The following is a 19,010-nucleotide window of genomic DNA, read 5'->3' on the forward strand; positions in this document are numbered from 1 at the left end:
ATCGTGTAAATATTCCCCTAGATGCACGCCTAGCAGTGTGCCGAACTGGCACAGTGAAGTATAATTCACACATTGTCACACCAGCTTTAGTCAGTCCCATGGCAAGAAATATGTGTGAGACCTTAGTCTTTAGAAACTCTATTTTATGGTATATACCAAAGCTGCATATCCCAACTGTATGGACTTAACCTGAATATATTTGGGACACTAAAATAAGAGAAAATATTAATTTTGTGGTATTTTCTTTGTATCATCTTTTCTTCTGTCAATGTGAATCAATGTGAGTTTGCCATAAATTAGGCCTGCTGAGAGACTGATGCTGAGCCTTCCATATGGCAAATATTGAATTGAGAGATGTGAAAGAGAAATCACATTTTTATTCTTGAATTCATTCTTTTCCCTTTACGTGGAATGTCAGGTTAAGCCACAAGTGCAGAGAAACAATACTGCTAGTGATGTTTCTAAATACAAAAGGAAATGGCTAATGAAAAAAAAATTAAGTCAAAAAAAAAAAAAGGCAAGTCCATAGAGGGCATAATCAAATACCTAGAACGGATTTTGCATCAGGCTCAGTGCTAGGACTTTTAGGCTATAAAGCACAGTTCTTTTGTTTCAAGGAACAGCAGTTCACTATTACAATCAGAGTTCATTCAAACACATAACTGCATTTTTTTATTAGACACAGTAATCCTCAGGTCGGGTAAATCAGCACAGAACCATTGAAATCAGTGATGCTATGCAAATGTATAGCAGCTGAGGATATGATACAATGATTCCCGCTGTAGGTAATCTATTCTAACATCTTTTCTGCCTAGTACTCTATACGCAGTAGGGGAACAATTCAGAAAAAAATATATGAAAAAATCAACTTTTGTGCAAAGATGCCAAGCATATTTTTTGCAGGTTCGGGCCCTCTGTGAAGCTAGTAATAGAGTGCAGAGTGAATTTCATGGTGCTGCTGAGTTATATGGAAATAAAAGATTAAGACTTTTATTGGTGGTTTTGTCATTTCTGAAGATTAATTGTGCAATCCCTTGGAAACCTCACTAAAAAAAATACAAAGAAATTTTTAAATTGTAAAATGTGACCATAGTCAAAATTATACAATGTATGTAAGCCTCTCTCTTTCTGAACACCAGGGGTTAAAACTTCCAAAGGGGCTTTTTCATTTTGTATTTGCAGTTTCATGCCTCCAATTAGTTATTTCTGTAATTTTGCACCCATAACAAATGTAAGCACAAATAGGAGCAAACAGACACCCAGTTACTGGTTTTTGGTGGAAAAATTAGAATTCAGGTTCCAATTTTCAAAAGTGCTCAGCATTGACCTAATTCTGTTCCTAATGAAGACAGTATAAACACTCCTATAGCCTTCAGTGGGAGAAGAGTTACGCCAATACTGAGCACTGTGAAAATCCCACCCATTAAGGCCTGGCTGGAACCAAACCCTAGAAGAGGAAGCATGGTCTTGTGGTCAAGGCAAAAGACAGGCCCTCAGGGAACTGGGTTCCGTTTCCTGTTTTAGCACAGACTTCTTGTGTGATGCTGGACAAAGGGTCTGGACTGAGGGTGAGAGGTTTACAGACCCTATGCAAAACCAAGCAAGACATGGAGCAGTATTGGGCCAGGGAGGCCCCAATCCTGAACAGCTGCAAGGTATGCTCCAGGTGATGGGACAATTTAAAAGGGCAGTGGTAGGCCAGTGACAGGGGGAAGGTATTACAGGCTGCACCAGAGCTGTGAACCCACAAGAGGCCCTGAAGAATGGGATGTTGTACCCCGCAGGTGAAGCAAATATTACTAAAACTGTGACCACACCCTAAATGGAGGAGCCACACCTGATAGGAAGTGACCCTGGGGGAATGTAACTTGGGGTGGGCTAACAAGTGGTCCAGACACTGCAACATCCCTTTAGGGCCCTATGTTGGGATCTGGGGGAGCGGAATGACCTGCATCGTCCTCTCCTGCTCCCCTTCCTCGCTGTTGTGAAGGAACCTGAAGTGGGGAAGAAGGGACACACAGGAGAGACTGAGGCCTGCTGTATAGGACCTGACAGGGCTCTGTCCAGGATGGGCATACTGAAAAGCCACTGCCTGACCACTAGGCCAGCTGGCTATCAGACTGACCTGCTACACTGAGCAACTCTTATTCATGCTCCATGAGCACTTTTTCACACAACCTAGACTGAGCATTCACCCGTGTGAGTAAAAGTTGCACAATCTCATCCCATGTCTCTCTGTGTCTCAATACCTCATCTGTAAAATGCAGATAAGATTTCCCTACCTCGCAGGAGTGTTTTAAGGATAAATTCATTGACTCCTATTCCCCCCTCACTCTGGCTTTACATGGGTGTCACCCCATTGACATCAATGGAGTTACTTCTGATTTACACCAGTGCAAATGAGAGATGTTTAAGTATGAAGATGAAGGGAGCCATAAAAGTACCTAGAAAGAGAAATACCCTTGCAGTTGATTCCCATAAGTCATCAAATACACACATAAAACTCCATTTAAGTAAATGGGAACTGCACATTTATATCTGAGAATGGCCCTGTGATTTTCACTTGTAAGTAAGAATTAAGAAGTAAGACACAACAGGGTCTGGTGGAAAGGTAGACAGTATCTCTATTGTAAATAACTATTGCATGTTGTAAGGGGATTTTTGTAAATTAGATCTTAATAAAAAGTTGGAAATCATGGATTAGAATTTTCAATGACCAATCAGATAGTTCCTTTTGGTAATATTCTACTTCAGTTAGAGGTTCTGTAACTTTTTATAGCTAGAATAAATGGCATATGTATTTGTCTTCATTAGTAATTTTATATTACACCACATACATATCCAAACATTTCAGCAAATTATAATAGAAGAAAGTGACTCTACTTTTTTATTTAAATTTGGTATTTGGTAACATTACTGGGTTAACAGTTTAACATCCTGCCTAGATGATCTCCTACAAAAGAAACAAAATGAATACTACATAGTACAAGATCGAATTTAAATCTACAACAACTTTTGTTAATAGGTTCTAAATCAATATGTTCAAACAATGTATTGTCACATATTAAAATTGCTTTTGTATTAAATATCCAGGCTATAGATTTCTATAGGGATAAAAAAATGTGTATGATACATAATATGAACATATTTTTATGCTGAACATTTCTCAAAATAGCACCTCCCGCTGTCAGTGTCTATGCCCCATGAACAGCTGAGCTGAAGTGCTACTGACAAAAACAAGAAGGGTACAAAAATGATAAATTAGTCAAATTTATACAAGTCAGGAATGAAGTCCAATAATGAGCCTTTTCTTTACCACCGAAATGAAACTGTAGATGTTCTGTTATATATATATGTGTAGGAGAGAGACACTTGCTCAACATCATACAATGAAGAGTTCATATTCTATAAAGAAACAGTATTATTTTCTTTACACCTAGAAACAAATATTCTTGTAAACTTCTAATGAAAGGAAAAATCTACTAACTTTCTTAAATGGCAGATATATTTAAAAACATAAAAAATATTTGCCTATTATAGAAAATTAGATTAGAACAAGCTAATGTATGGGGTAAGCTAATGTATGCAGGGCGTTGGAATGGGTCCCATATGAGGAGAGATTAAAGAGGCTAGGACTTTTCAGCTTGGAAAAGAGGAGACTAACGGGGGATATGACAGAGGTATATAAAACATGTGTGATGTGGAGAAAGTACATACGGAAAAGTTATTTACTTATTCCCATAATACAAGAACTAGGGGCCACCAAATGAAATTAATGGGCAGCAGGTTTAAAACAAATAAAAGGAAGTTCTTCTTCACACAGCGCACGGTCAACTTGTGGAACTCCTTGCCTGAGAAGGTTGTGAAGGCTAGGACTATAACAGCATTTAAAAGAGAACTGGATAAATTCATAGAGGTTAAGTCCATTAATGGGTAAGGAATGGTGCCCCTAGCCTCTGTTTGTCAGAGGGTGGAGATGGATGGCAGGAGAGAGATCACTTGATCATTACCTGTTAGGTACAATCCCTCTGGAGCACCTGGCATTTGCCACTGTCAGTAGACAGGATACTGGGCTAGCTGGACCTTTGGTCTGACCCAGTACGGCCGTTCTTATGGGTACACTTATAAGATTATATCTTTTTAAAATTTATTTATTTAGCCAATTCATACCAGCTATCTGAATTTTAAACTGAGATTGACTAGCAAAGAAATAATATGGGCAAAACTCCCTTAATTACAGCATATGCCAGAAACAGATTTACATCTGATACCAAACAAAATATAGCACAGGTCACTGGAACTTCATTAAACATAAACTGCTACTGAAAGAAATGGGGAAAACAAATAAAATATTATTATGAATGACATTATAGTGTACCAAGAGCATTCTTAAATGACACCAGCAGTACAAATCTTGTTTCTGTTTTTCCAGTTTATACTGTGTATAATGGTGGTAGCTGTAGAATAAAATAAGCAAATATACCTTACAAAATATTATGCACCATCTTCAAGCTCAACATGACTTGAATTTACTAGTACATTCCCTGAGACTGGTCATGTTATTCATAGATTTTAAGGCTAGAAGGGACAAATATGATCACCTACTCTGACCTCCTACCTAACGCAGGCTATAATAGCTCACCCAGTAATTTCCACATCAAGCCCATAACTTCTTTCTTGGCTATCGTATGTTTTGTAGAAGGCTATCTAATCCTGATTTAAAGACTAGAAGGGATGGAAATAATCACTACAACCATTGTTGATGACACTTTTTGCTTTCCTACAGTCAATTAATAAGCAGTTACGGTCATAAATAAACAATCTGAGATGACCCATACGCATTCCAACCTGTTTCCTTTCTGCACTTGTAGAGCAGACTAGACAACCACAAAAGAAAATCCACATGCTTTGCCTAGCTTGTCAGCATCTAGAACCAATCTGTATTCACTGCAAATGGGATTCTTCATCCAACCTGGGGCATCAATAGCACAGGTACCATCTTCCAGAATGGTAGAGTTGCGTAATTATGGTATTTTCATTAATGGATCTTTGACTGTTCTATTCATTCTTGTAATGTAATGACTTAACTCTCTGAATACTTCTGGAATAGAAAATTAAAGTACATTTAGCTCTGTGTGTGTGTGTGTGTGTGTGTGTGTGTATACACACGTACACCTATAGACAGATCTCACACACTGACATTTTTAAAAAACTTAATTAAGGTTGATTTATTTACAAATGCAATGTTTTCAATACACACAAAAGATGTATTTAATGTTTTATTTTTAAACACAATTAAAAAATAATATATAAATATATACATACTGCAAATGTAATACAGATAACAAATTCATTTAAGCCCATTTATGCACATTAGTAACACACCATGTGGCAGAAAGACTATGACTACAAGAAGACCCCTTGGCGATTTATTTTATATTAAATCCCTAATGGCCTCTCCTCATCTTTGTAAAAATATGCACAAAAGTCCAGACTATGCAGCCATTGAAATGAATGGTTATTTATTTGCTAAACGAGAACCCTATGTTTAATGTTCCTTAGACATAAGGTAGCCTGCAAAAGTCGCATTCCTACAGCTCCATACATCATTTATTTTACATACCCTAACTTCTCACAACAGGCATCAGAAAAATATCTCTGAACAGCATTGTAAGTTGCTGAGAATTTTGTTTCCAATTCCATTACTGGAAGATTAAATGTTAACATGTTTACTTGCTTTTTTAGCATCAAAAACAAATCCATGTACCAATCTGACACCATTTCAAAAACATAATGTGTATATTTATACTGGAAAATAAAAGTTTGCCACGTCTGTGATGTGATCATCAAAACCAGACAATGGAAGTTCAACCTTCAAATAAAATTAAATTAGAATACATTATGATTTATGTAGGAACCCAACTAATTTAAAAGTTGTTTGAAAATGCCTGCCATACTACAGCTGAGAGAGTTACTTGTTTTTATATAGGTATATTGTGTAATACTTAAATAAAAATCTGTCTTCATAATACACAAAACACCATACAAACCTGCCAGAAAAAAACTGCAAATGTACACATTGTGCTACTACTAATGCTATTTTGAAAAATATTTTGAAATTTAACCAAGGAGTTTTCCTTCTTTTGGACACAAGTTGGGCTGGTTAGGAGATTAAAAACTAGGACTAGATCCGTGGGTCTGGCCAACATTTGTCAGGATCAAAGGAGAGGAGGCATAGGAGATGTTATGCCACCTTTCTGTCCTTCCCCTATCCAATCCTTGAGGCCTGGTCTACACTAGGCGTTTAAACCGGTTTTAGGAGCGTAAAACCGATTTAACGCCACACCCGTCCACACTGAGAGGCCCTTTATATCGGTATAAAGGGCTCTTTAAACCGGTTTCTGTACTCCTCCCTAAAGAGAGGAGTAGCGCTAGTATCGGAATTACCATATCGGATTAGGGTTAGTGTGGCCGCAGATCGACGGTATTGGCCTCCGGGCGGTATCCCACAGTGCACCACTGACCGCTCTGGACAGCAATCTGAACTCGGATGCAGTGGCCAGGTAGACAGGAAAAGCCCCGCGAACTTTTGAATATTTCCTGTTTGCCTAGCGTGGAGCTCAGATCAGCACGTGTGGCGATGCATTTAAAAATCAAAATAAAGAAAGAGCTCCCGCATGGACCATGCGGATGTGATCGCTGTAAGGGCAGGCAAATCTCTTCTATCAGCGCTCCGTTACAGAAGACAAAATTCAAAATAATTTTTAAAAAATCTCCAGACAGACGCCATAGCAGGGGCTCAGCGCACTGCTGCGTGACAAACGTAACGGAAAGCCAAAGAATCAAATGGACGCTCATGGACTGGAGGACTCAAGCTATCCCACAGTTCCTGCAGTCTCCGAAAAGTATTTGCATTCTTGGCTGAGCTCCAAATGCTTCTAGGGTCAAACACAGTGTCCGCGGTGGGTCAGGGCATAGCTCGGCAATTTACGCACCCCCCCCACCCCCAGAAGTGAAAGGGAAAACAATCCTCTCTTGACTCTTTAACATGTCACCCTATCTTTACTGAATGCTGCAGATAGACCCGATGCTGCAGCACTCAACACCAACATCCTTGCTCCCCCCCGCCATGGGTGGCTGATGGTGCAATACGACTGGTATCCGTCCTCGTCATCAGCCTATTGGCACATGGGGCAGTGCAAAAGGACTGGTAACCATGCAGACTAGCATCGGTGAGGTCTATCAAGGGTGCCTGGCCCTAATTTTTCCTGGTAGATGGTACAGTATGGCTGATAACCATCGTCGTCATAGCAACAGGGGGCTGAGCTCTGTCAGCCCCCACCCTTCATGTGTAAAAAAAAGATTCAATTGCCCCTGGACTAGCAGAGGGAGGCTGGGCTCCTCTCCTCCACACTCCTTACTGTCCTGTCTGGACTATCATAGCAGCTGGAGGCTGCCTTCCACTCATTTCTCACTAACAAGTCAGTGTGTCTTATTCCTGCATTCTTTATTACTTCATCACACAAGTGGGGGGACAATGCTACAGTAGCCCAGGAAGGCTGGGGGAAGAACGGAATCAACAGGTGGGGTTGTTGCAGGAGCACCCCCTGTGAATAGAATACAGCTCATAATTTCTGCAGGATCTGACACAGAGCAGCTGTGCTCTCTGATACAGTGGTTCTCTAGTACACTTGCCCATATTCTAGGCAGGACTGATCTATTTTTAGATACCAAAAAGGAGGGATTGACTCTGGGAGTCATTCCCAATTTTGGCTTTTGCGCCCCTGGCTAAGAGCAGCCAGGGGCACTTATGACAGCAGCAAATGGTGCAAAACGACTGGTAGCCATGCTCATCTTTTTACCAATTTATGGATTGGTAGATGGTACAGTATGGCTGGTAACCATCTCTGCTGTTATGCAAAAGCAAAAGCATGCTGCTGTGTAGCGCTGCTGAATCGCCTCTGTCAGCGGCATCTAGTACACATACGGTGACAGTCACAAAAGGCAAAACAGGCTCCATGATTGCCATGCTATGGCATCTGCCAGGGCAATCCAGGGAAAAAAGGCGTGAAATGCTTGTCTGCCGTTGCTTTCCCAGAGGAAGGAGTGACTGATGACATTTACCCAGAACCACCCGCGACAATGATTTTTGCCCCATCAGGCACTGGGATCTCAACCCGGAAATTCCAAGGGGCGGGGGAGGCTGTGGGAACTATGGGATAGCTACGGAATAGCTACCCACAGTGCAACGCTCCAGAAGTTGATGCTAGCCTCGGACCGTGGACGCACACCACCGATTTAATGTGTTTAGTGTGGCCGCGCGCACTCGATTTTATACAATCTGTTTTACAAAACTGGTTTATGCAAATTCGGAATAGTCCCGTAGTGTAGACGTACCCTGAGACAGCTGAGGGCTGTTTCAAACCCAAGTGAAATTTATAAGGGCCTCCAGGCTGCTCTAAGTTATACTGGCTGTAACAGCCTCTTAGGGAGTTGTTCCACCGGCCCCAGATCAGCAGAGCACAAAGTGCTGTGTCCATCCCCTCTTCCATTCCTGGAACACACCCCACCCTGACCGGGAGGGTCAGCAGCGGGAAGTATAGAGTCAGCTACACTATCATGTGGGGATTGCCCTATGTAAATAACACTTTACAAAATTATAAATTGTGCTCAGATATTAGGGTCAGGAATGTGACATAAGAACCTTGATAGAGCACTATCTCATCAGTCAATCAGCATTCAGTTTCTCTCACGTATACTGATCAAGACCAGATACTCATATACTTGTTGGCCATGTTTTTTAACTGGCTTCCTTAAGTCTCCTCTAGGAATCTCTATTTATGTTATTTTTCTTCTCTTTAAAGATATTGCTCGTTGTGTTATCATTAAGTGGTCCAACTGACAGCCTGCGGGCTGAACCTGGCCTACAGGACAATTCCATCCAGCCCCAGAACTCCTGTGGCATCCACTCCCCCAGCAGCTTCCCAGAACATAGAGAGTATTGCAGTGAGTGAAATGCTGCACAAGCCACATGTCGAGACAAAATGGCGTCCTGCATGTGAGGTCACGCCATGCCGAAGAGGCCATTTTAAAGAGCCAGTCTCCCTCTGGCATATGCAGCACTTCTCTCCAGCAGCAGGAAGGTAAAGGTAGCTGATGAGGTAGCCAGCGAGCAATGGTGACATCAGAGTCATCTCTCTGGAATTCTGTTTTGGTAATGGGCCTATGGGGGTGCCTCCAGTCCAAACTAGCATCCGGCCCATAGCATTGAAACGGTTGGACCACAGACTCCAGCAAAAATATCATCAAGCTTTCATAAGAAACTATAAAGAAAATGGGGTTCCATGAAAGCTGCATGTCTTGTTCACTATACTGCATCTTGAGGAAAGAGGAGAAATGGAAAGTTCAATTCACAAAGTATTATTCATCTCTCAGAAAAAAATGACTTTCCCGGAAAGTCACATTGAGAAGATGCTTCTCATTTCCAAGGGAATTCCAACAGAGAACAAGCAAAATATACTCTCGGGGTATAACATAATAAAACAGAAATTAACAGTAGTGCAAGCACTCAGTTTTGCTACAATAACCTATGAATAATCTCCATCATGACTTGGAGAAACTTCCCAGTAAAAGTAATGAAAACAACAGCCACTTGGGCCATGTTACTTCTTGAACAAATGCTGCCATGCATGTAAATAAGATAGTTTGTGTGTGATATGGCTCTGTTCATTTCTTGTTTTAACCTAGAACTTCACTGTAATTTAAATCTATAAAACCCCAAACAGAAAGAGCATTATCTGAAAAATGCAAAGCTGTGTACATCCAGCTCCTCACAAAAATCCTCATTTGTATGCATGAAATGCCTTCCCTGAATTGATCAGTAAGGCCCAGTATTCCTTTAACACTACTCTCTATTGCTTTAAAACTCTCCTCAAGATCCATCTCTGCCAAGATGCCTATAAGAGATCAGAAAATTGATGCTGGGCAGATGGGGATACGTGACACTTTATTAATATAATAACCGCAGTAAATCTACTCACATATACACAAAATGTATATATTTGATTGTATTTCAACCCATCACACCCCTCATATGTCCCTTGTCTTCCCAAATTGTAAACATATTGGAGCAGGGATTGTGCCTTCCTATGTGTTTGTATAGCACCGAGAACCATAGACCTTGATACTTTTCAGGCCTCTCAGTGTTACTGCAATGTAAATATTGACTAGTGATACTAATAGTGAATTAGTTGGTAACGGAAGTAATTATTGAATTATTACCACTATTACCTTCCTCCTAAACCAAAGAACATTTTAGCAAACATTTTCTCTAACAAGAGATATTAGCATCTATATTTTTAATAGAAAAATCAGGGCTTAACTCCATAGTAACTGAACAGTTCACAAATATTGCGGAATTTATCTTCACAACTCATCTAGGAGGTAAAGAAGTATTATTATCCTCATTTTACTGAGGCAGAGTGACTTATTCAAGATTGCACAGGATGTCAATGGCAGAGCTGGGATATGAACTCAAACATCCTGAGTTCCAGCCCAGTGCCTAACCATAAAACCATCCTTCCTCTCAGAAACACAGGAGCTAAGACAGACTCTAATTTCATTATAGAACTGTAAAACCAATAATAAAAGATAGCACACTTTTTATGGGTATATGAAAGACTATGTAAGGTATTTCATTTATTAGAATATTAACGCCACTTGATATATTGGTTTTAAAAAGACTTTATCATTCTTAAATACTCATTTAACCCATTCACAGCCTGAGTGTTTCAGGTGTGACATTTTCATTCTTCATGACACATGGCAACTATAGCAATAAACATGCATCTGTGAATGACACACTATTCCTGATGGGTTGCAGTAGATATAATCATGTTATTATCACTGTTAGTAGCAACAGCAGCAGCAGCTGTGTAACCATCAGAATCAATAAATCCTACCAGATTAGGAGAGAGCATGAAACCAAAGGAAATAATCAGGCCTAAGAAAACTCTTCACCAAAAGATGCTCTTATGTATCTGTTGGCTGGAAGAACAGTTTGACCCTGTTGGTTTTCTAAAGAAGCAAACACATTATAGATGCAACATCTGTGGCATTAAAGCAAAGCAAAACCTGTGTCTCATGTCCTCATTGATGTTTAACTAGTTAATGTCTGTGCAGCACTTAGAACACAGAAAGCACTGCATAAGAGCTACGTAATATAAATTATTATCATTATTACTGGAGCAAATCCGGAAGTATTTATACAAGCAAAACTCACAGGAAGTTGAACATGAGTTTTATCTGAGTAAAGACTCATATCTTCAGGATTTTACCTGAAGTAAAAGACTCAGGTTTTCCAATTTTTGCCTATTGTTAATTATTATTCCTATTATGCGACACAGAGTTCTGCCTGCTGGAGGTGTGGCAGGCAGAGCAATACACTATGGTTTTGCAAATCCATCCCTGTCTCTACTGGTGCTGTTGCAGATTGCTCTATCCCTGACAAGGCTGTGAATCTGAACAAGCCAACAACTGTCCTCCTGTGTGCTTCTGTCAAGCACTGTGAGCCAGACAGAGTTCTGGAAGTGTTTGAACAGAGTATAGTAACTCAGCATCACAAAAACTACCTCCACCCAGAGGGGCTGGAGCAACGCCACGTCAGTTACAGCATGTTTCTTTTGCAAAGAGAAGAACTAGAAGGAATGACTTCTAGAACTTCTAGGAATCACAAAACACGCTAAAATATGCTTCTCTGAGCAATTATAAAGTGTTTTGAATAAGTCAGGAAAGAAAATCCAAGTCTGACATTTTAAATACACCAGGATGATATTCAGCAGTACAAAGCTACAGACTAGATCCAGCAGACCTAAGCCTCTGGAACTGCTATCCCTGGAATTTCCATAGGCCTTGCGGTGTTTGCAAAGATGAAGACTAACCTCTATTTTCAAGGGGAACTATCCCTCTCTTGTACCCCAAAATGCTGTGTTTCATGGACTCTCCCATTCTGTACTGTCCAACTGCCATAATTGGAGTAAATTAGGTTATTTGATATTATACCAAAATACTCTTTACCTGAGCATGCTTAATGCCCTACCTGTCCTAACAGGTTCTTCTCCAACTGACTAAACATCACTCAATGAGGGACAAGTTTGAAGGGCTCACACCGTTAAGACACTAGGCTCTCCCCTTGCTGACAGTGTCACTGCAGAGGGACAGCCAATGAGAGCATGAAGAAGACCACAAAATTGAAAGGCCAAAGATTAATTCACACTTCACGGCTTGGCAACAGAAAGAAAGATGCCCAGCACCTTAGCTCCTATTGAGTTCAGTGGAGTTGTGGGAGCTCTTAAAATCAAGACCTTGGTGATTGGGGATGGGGTAGAACCCCATGACCTACTTGCAACATTCATCTACCAATAAGAGAGCCATGACGGCTACTCCCAGGCAGCCTATTTAAAATAACAAAGGAAGGGAGAAAGAATAAAACATGACCGAATCATAAAACATCTGTTCCCCACTTCCCTCCAGTTTAACTCTGCTTGTCTCATAGTCAGCGAGGCGTGAAATTTGCAGAGTTTGAGAGTCAATCTTTGTGGCACATAAGGGTCTCATTCACTGGTAGCCATAAAGCTCATTTTTACTTGTTTGAGTTGGTGATGCAGCACAAATACAGTCTTGGGTGTTGGCCAGATTGGCCCTCTGTATGTAGGGTGACCAGATGTCCCATTAGCGGGACGGTCCCAATATTAGCGGCTTTGTTTTATATAGGCAACTATTCTCCCAGGGGGAAAAAAAGTCTCCTGATTTTTCATTCCTGCTATCTGGTCACCCTATCTGCATGTAAAGGATCATTTTGGCTAACACAAGATAAAGGAGTCAGTAATACAAAACACAATGCTGTTAGATGAGGTGTGCTTTATATGCACCTGCTCAGTGTGTGAGGACTGGGCTGGAACTAAAAGCGAACACCTGCACTGATGGGATATGTGAAGTGACTGCAATGTAGTAAAAGCCCCCAGGAGAAATAGGAGCAAATGTAACAGCTGCCTTAGGCTCATGTCTTACCCCACTTCTTTTGAGGTGACTTGCAGGACTACTCACACTCAGTGGCTAGTCCCTGAAGAGGGGCTTAAGGGGAAGGGGAAGGTTCCTCGCGTGTCCCTTTGCTCTCTCACACCTGTGAAGAGCCAGCCTCGACCTGGGCCTGAATGATTTTGATCTGTACTTCTACACATATAACAGCTAAATCTAAAGTGGTATCAGCACAATATTCATTAAAAACAGTACACTAGAAGGGAAAGAACATCTGTAAAATATGCATAACACTGAACGGCTAATAGTTATGCACACATTTAACTAAGAGCACTCCAGCTTAAGTGGGGTCAGTTCAGAGGTGTGACACTGAAAACCAGCAATCAAAAAAATGACTTTCATAGTACTGCTAACACAGGAAATGCCTGAGACAAGCAGCCATCTAATTAACAAATTGGAAGGATTTCTTATCAGTCCTGGAACTTCTATAATTTATGACCAATGTGACTGTTTTCAGCACATTCAAAGCAGGTGTATAAAAGTAAAAAAACAAGGGGACACTTTTCTCAACGAGTTGAGAGACTATTAACCCCACTGCACGGAAGAGTAAGTTATGATCCAAGCATTGCAATTTTCTGCAGCTGTCACTCTAAAGCATCCTGGTAAATTACTTTTATTTGAAAGGATATTCAGATGCATAATAATGAAAGTCAGACCACAAATAACTACAGCATTCATAAAAATGAATTACATCATTGACAAAATCTGCACATACTCTATCCTGAGAAAACAAGTAACTGAAAATCTATGTGAAAGAACAGGCCACCTTCTTCAGCTTGGTTGTTTAGCAGCTATATTCTATTTATGTTTCCTCTTACCTCAAGGGTCATGTACATCGTGCTAACTGCAACTTTAATTTCTCCATCTGACAGCTCCTTGAGATCCTTCAACATAGCCTCCTCAATATTTAAACCTGTTTGAGATACAGAAAAACTGTTCGGTACATACAAGTTTCAGGGCTAGTCAAATGCAACAGGATAAGTTAAGACCAGAATTTTAGCCTTAATGTTAACTCTTCTGGCTTTTATGGGTTCACATCAGAAAATTAACATTATTATTTTGTAATTTAAATTAATATTAATAGTATGGCACTACTACTTTAATATCAGAGTAAACAAAGTTCAAAAGAATTAAAAGACAAAGATACTCATATTCAGTTTCCCTCGATGAAGTTGTAAAGGCTCTGATCTGGAAGCATATCGAATACTACTTGTCAAAGAGTGCACATAATCTTTACTCTTCAGATCATGGATATAAGACTTTTGGCACTAATAGAATTGTTGTAACAAATCATTCAGAGCTCAAGCAATTAAGGTACATGCTGTAAATACAAACTTCAGATTGCATTCTACCATGGACCTTCCTTAAATTAACATTTTACCAATGGATGTTTCTGTGTGGGATTAAAGATTAATATAACCCTCAGGAACAGATTAACGTGTATTGTTGACACAGGAGATTTTATCATCATCATCTAGTGGGTGACTTTAATTGTGGGATCTGGATTCCTCTATATAGGAGCCAGGAATGTTGTGAATTTTCAAAATATTTCATTTAACCATATAGCTTTCATTTACTGTAATGGGAGATGTCCAGCTAAAAGGCTGCAACATTCTCTAAACTATATTTAAATAATTCATGACGCACAGGAACATGGTCAGTTGATCCCTACTGATAACGCAGATAATATAGCCAAATAGCCACTCATGACTGAAACAGTCATATAAATCATAACTGCTCATCAATGAATGCAGTAGCTAGATTCTCTTCTATCAGCAATCTATTGACAAGATGAACTGGCAGTTCTCATGTATATTCAAAATCTTTGATATTTTCATTTTGAAAATTACTATATATAGACAGTAGAGTCTTTAATAAGCAGAATATCTATTCTCATTGTGCCCAAAATAACCAGTACACCTATGGATTCAGGTTTGTAAATGAGTGCTGCTTCTTAGATGAAACCTGGAACTGCTATTTTGTTGAATTGTTCCACTTCTGCCTAACAAACTAGATACTAATATATGGTGATGTACCTATCTCATAGAGCTAGAAGGGACATTCAAAGGTCATTGAGTCCAGTCCCCTGCCTTCACTAGCAGGACCAAGTACTGATTTTGCCCCAGATCTGTAAATGGCCCCCTCAAGGATTGAACTCATGACCTTGGCTTTAGCAGGTCAATGTTCAAACCACTGAGCTATCTGTCCCCTATCAGGGCTGGTTCCAGTGTTTTTGTCGCCCCAAGTGGTGGGGAAAAAAAAAAAGCCACAATCAGCGGCACTTCGGCTGCAGCTCTACCACCGCTGCTTCATTCTTCAGCAGCAATTCGGCAGCAGCTCTATCACCGCCACTTCATTCTTCGGCAGCAATTTGGTGGCAGGTCCTTCCCTCCAAGAGGGACTGAGGGACCCGCTGCCGAATTGCCCCTGAAGAGCCGGACGTGCTGCCCCTTTCTGTTGGCCACTCCAAGCACCTGCTTGCTGTGCTGGTGCCTGGAGCCGGCCCTCCCCCTATAAAGAGTACATAAAGGCAAAACTTTCATATGATTTGCAAAGGACCTCAGAATCTCATCCCCATCTATCTGCACATAGAGCACACAAACATGCAATGCTAACTATGTAATTTGTAATAAAATCATAAACAATATTGATAAAACACAGAAAAATTTAGCTGGCACACTATGTCCCTGTTCAGGGGCACTTAAAATTATGAGGCATCCATGGCCATACTAAAGCTGCTTCCAAGAGTAGTAGCAAAGTGGCTAACTTTTTTTTACAGTGTAGTTTCATTAACAGCCAATCCTAAAAAGACACACACGCAGACTTCACTTGACACATTGTTAGTAATCCTGTTAGGTAAAATCCTGGCCTTACTGAAGTCAATGGGAGTTTTGCCACTGACTTTCGTACATTGAAGTCAATAGGCCTACACATAATGAGCAAAGTTATGCTCATTTATTAGTCTTTGTAGAATCGGGGCCATGAATGTCAAATATGAACAGTGCCCGTGATCACAGGCAGTGTATGGCCTTTTAAATATAATTAAACATTTTGATTAATGATCTAAAAGAGGATCTAAGAGCATATTGGTGTAAACTGGCAACACCCATCAGGCACCTAAAGGGACCAGAAATATGAAAATAAAATTCAGTTCATTTCAACTGTGCAAACAGAAAGCTAACACATCTGGGAGGAATCATCCAAAAAAAAATTAACTCAATCGGAGGGAGACGTCCTAGGGAAGCAGTGATGATTAAAGGGATTTCGGGGTAATAATGAAAAGCAAAATGGACATGAGTTTGCAATGAGACATGGCAGCAAAACAAGGCCATTGACATTCTTAATGTATATACAGAGACTGTACATGGCAGAGCTGGGAAGCACTAGAACCATGTCAACTGCTTTATTCAAGCTGCAGAAACCACTGAAATCAGGCTTTATTCACTTTTATATTGTATCAATGAAGTGACAACGTTTCACTGAATTTTGTTCATATGCATGAACTCTTAATAGAAGCTTTTTGTATGTGTCTTTTGTTTTGTATATTGCTTTACCTAGATGTTGGAGCACAGCTAATAACACATAAGGAACAATGAGCCTGATTCTGCCCTCACTTACTCCAGTTTCACTTCAATATAGGTCCACTGATTTCAATGGCACTGCTACTGATTTATACCAGTGTGTTTAGGAAAACCAGGCCCAATGTTCAGAAATTCTACCCCACTGCTGTTTACAATGTATTTCAAGTTTGATGCTGAATATTAGGGCAGATCACTTGAGCCAAGCCATGTGGTGGATGTCACACATTCTTCCTCCTTTGCCCCTGACTGGCTGAACCTAGCTCATGCAATCAGGGAGGTCAGCCAGCTCAGCGGGAGCCATTTTCACCTGGTTTCTCACAGAGAGGCTGCATTGACGTTGCACTCTCTAATCCAGCTGGGGAAAGACTTTTTTCTCCCAGCCTCCATGTTTTTCTGGATTGTGGGAGAACTTCTCTGTCGACCTGGGCACATGGCGGGAACTGAGGGAAAGCACTGAAGGACTATCAGTGCTCAAGTGAATTAGCCTGTGTCTTCATTAAAAAGTGGGTGGATTACCAACCTGCCTGAAAGCAGCACCAGGGAGCACTAGCCTATACCCCAGCCAGGGTAGCTAGCCCAGGTTTAAAGCACCTTCAAACCCAGATAGTGAATGTTTTTGGAGGCATGGAGTAAAAATGGTTCAGTCTCATTTCTGAGTGACAATGAACAAGAAATATACTTTTCCATTATTAAAATAACTTCTTGCTATTTCAAGCTTTATTTAGGGTTAAAGTCACGTCACCAGCATAGAGCCCAAGAAATTGAGCTCTATCCAGGTGAAATAGGTTCAGTAGGTAAAATCCACCCCCAAGATGGCATTGAGCTGTAGCTGAGTATCCTGCCTATGGCTGGAGCGGTGCCTATAGCCCACCATGTTGTGTTGGGGCCCACTAGACAATATTACTAGACAATATTAATTATCTCATTTAGAATCTCAGATAGCGCTGATAGTCCACAGAAACAAGACTTCTATGCTCCATTTTTTATTTTTTTATTTCAACTACTGTCATCTCACATAATGATCCATTCTGTCTAGATGTAGCCACATGACAAAAATGCCAAGCTGCCTGAGGAATGGAAGTAAACTGCATTACCTTGAGCCTTAAATGGGGTCTGCTGGAAAACAGAGATAATGTCTTCTCGAGGCGGCAACTCTGGAAATTTTTCTTCTAGAATTGACAGTATTTCTTCCTGTTGTTCTGTAATTCTTTCGGGTTCCATAGACATACACTGGAAGAGAATGCTTCCTGAAATGTGAAACAGCAAAGTCAACCCCTCCTGTACAACAGTGAAAAGGTACTAGAGAAACTACAATTCTTACTGTACCCTTGTTCTCCCTTCCCCCTTTAAAGTCCTTTCCTCCTTTGGGCTTGTCTTCACTGTAGAGTTAACTCAAGTTATAACATGCCTTAACTGGCATGTGTTGGTGCTTTTTTTTAATTTGAGTAGGCTGGCCTGTCAGGGGATATAGATTTGTAGGTTACAGCTAGACTTAGCATAACGCATCAGCTGCTAACAATCACCCCATAAAGTAATCCAGTCACTCTTGTGTAGCTCAAGTGTTATTTCCCAGTGTGGTCACTCTCACTAGAGCTACGCTTACTCAAGATGCCTTAATTCAAGTGTAGATAACTCTGCAGTGAGGCTATAGCCTTCATATACTTGTTACAAGGACCAGTACAAACTGACATGCCAAATTTCCATTTTCTAAGCAGCCAAAATATCAAATTCTTTAAAAATCTACACTGTTAATTTTTTATTTTGATAAATCTAGCATATTAGGAAAAGCTACTTCAATTTATCATATACTTTCTATTTCTATAGGGGTTTGTTATATTTAAACATAACAATCCCAATCTTGCCCCAGGAAGCCAATGGCAACATTCCCATTGACTTCATGATAGGGCCCAAAAATTAGCATGAAGTTTTTTTAAGTGAATGTCTCTTTAAGTACATGTAATTGCTTTTTCTGGGAGCCACCTGTTTACAAATCCATCCTGCTTGGTAGCTGATCTCCCTTCTTTTTCCCCACACGGGATGTCAGTATCAATGGACATAGAGGGTGACTGCTAAAATACAGCCAGCAGAACCTTGAAATAAGTACACAAATACATACACAATATCACCCATACTACAATTAAGCAAAACTAGATTAAGCATTTCAAGCAAATGATTGATTTTATCATATTTATTGACTCCATTATTTCTATGCCTGAGGATTTCTAATTGCCCTTCTTATTATCAATACAACACAAAACTCTTCCCGAATACAGCACACAAGTAACAACTTCACAAAGGACTTTGAGGATAACCTTAAACTTATGATTTAAGTCA

The 19,010-nt window shown here is 40.2% G+C and overlaps 1 protein-coding gene across 3 annotated transcripts in view; it reads right to left on the bottom strand.

Moving 5' to 3' along the window:
- Positions 1 to 19,010, bottom strand: part of PRUNE2 (prune homolog 2 with BCH domain) — a 190,499-nt gene that overhangs the window by 115,848 nt on the left and 55,641 nt on the right. For all 3 annotated transcript variants that reach the window (XM_039544599.1, XM_039544598.1, XM_039544597.1), the window contains exons 5-6: positions 17,771 to 17,923; positions 13,914 to 14,008 (exon numbers count right to left, since the gene is read on the bottom strand). In XM_039544599.1, coding sequence (XP_039400533.1) covers positions 13,914 to 14,008; positions 17,771 to 17,923 — 248 coding nt within the window. The remainder of the gene's footprint in view (positions 1 to 13,913; positions 14,009 to 17,770; positions 17,924 to 19,010) is intronic.

This window comes from Mauremys reevesii, linkage group 6, assembly GCF_016161935.1.
Source record: "Mauremys reevesii isolate NIE-2019 linkage group 6, ASM1616193v1, whole genome shotgun sequence".
Lineage (NCBI taxonomy): Eukaryota > Metazoa > Chordata > Testudines > Geoemydidae > Mauremys > Mauremys reevesii.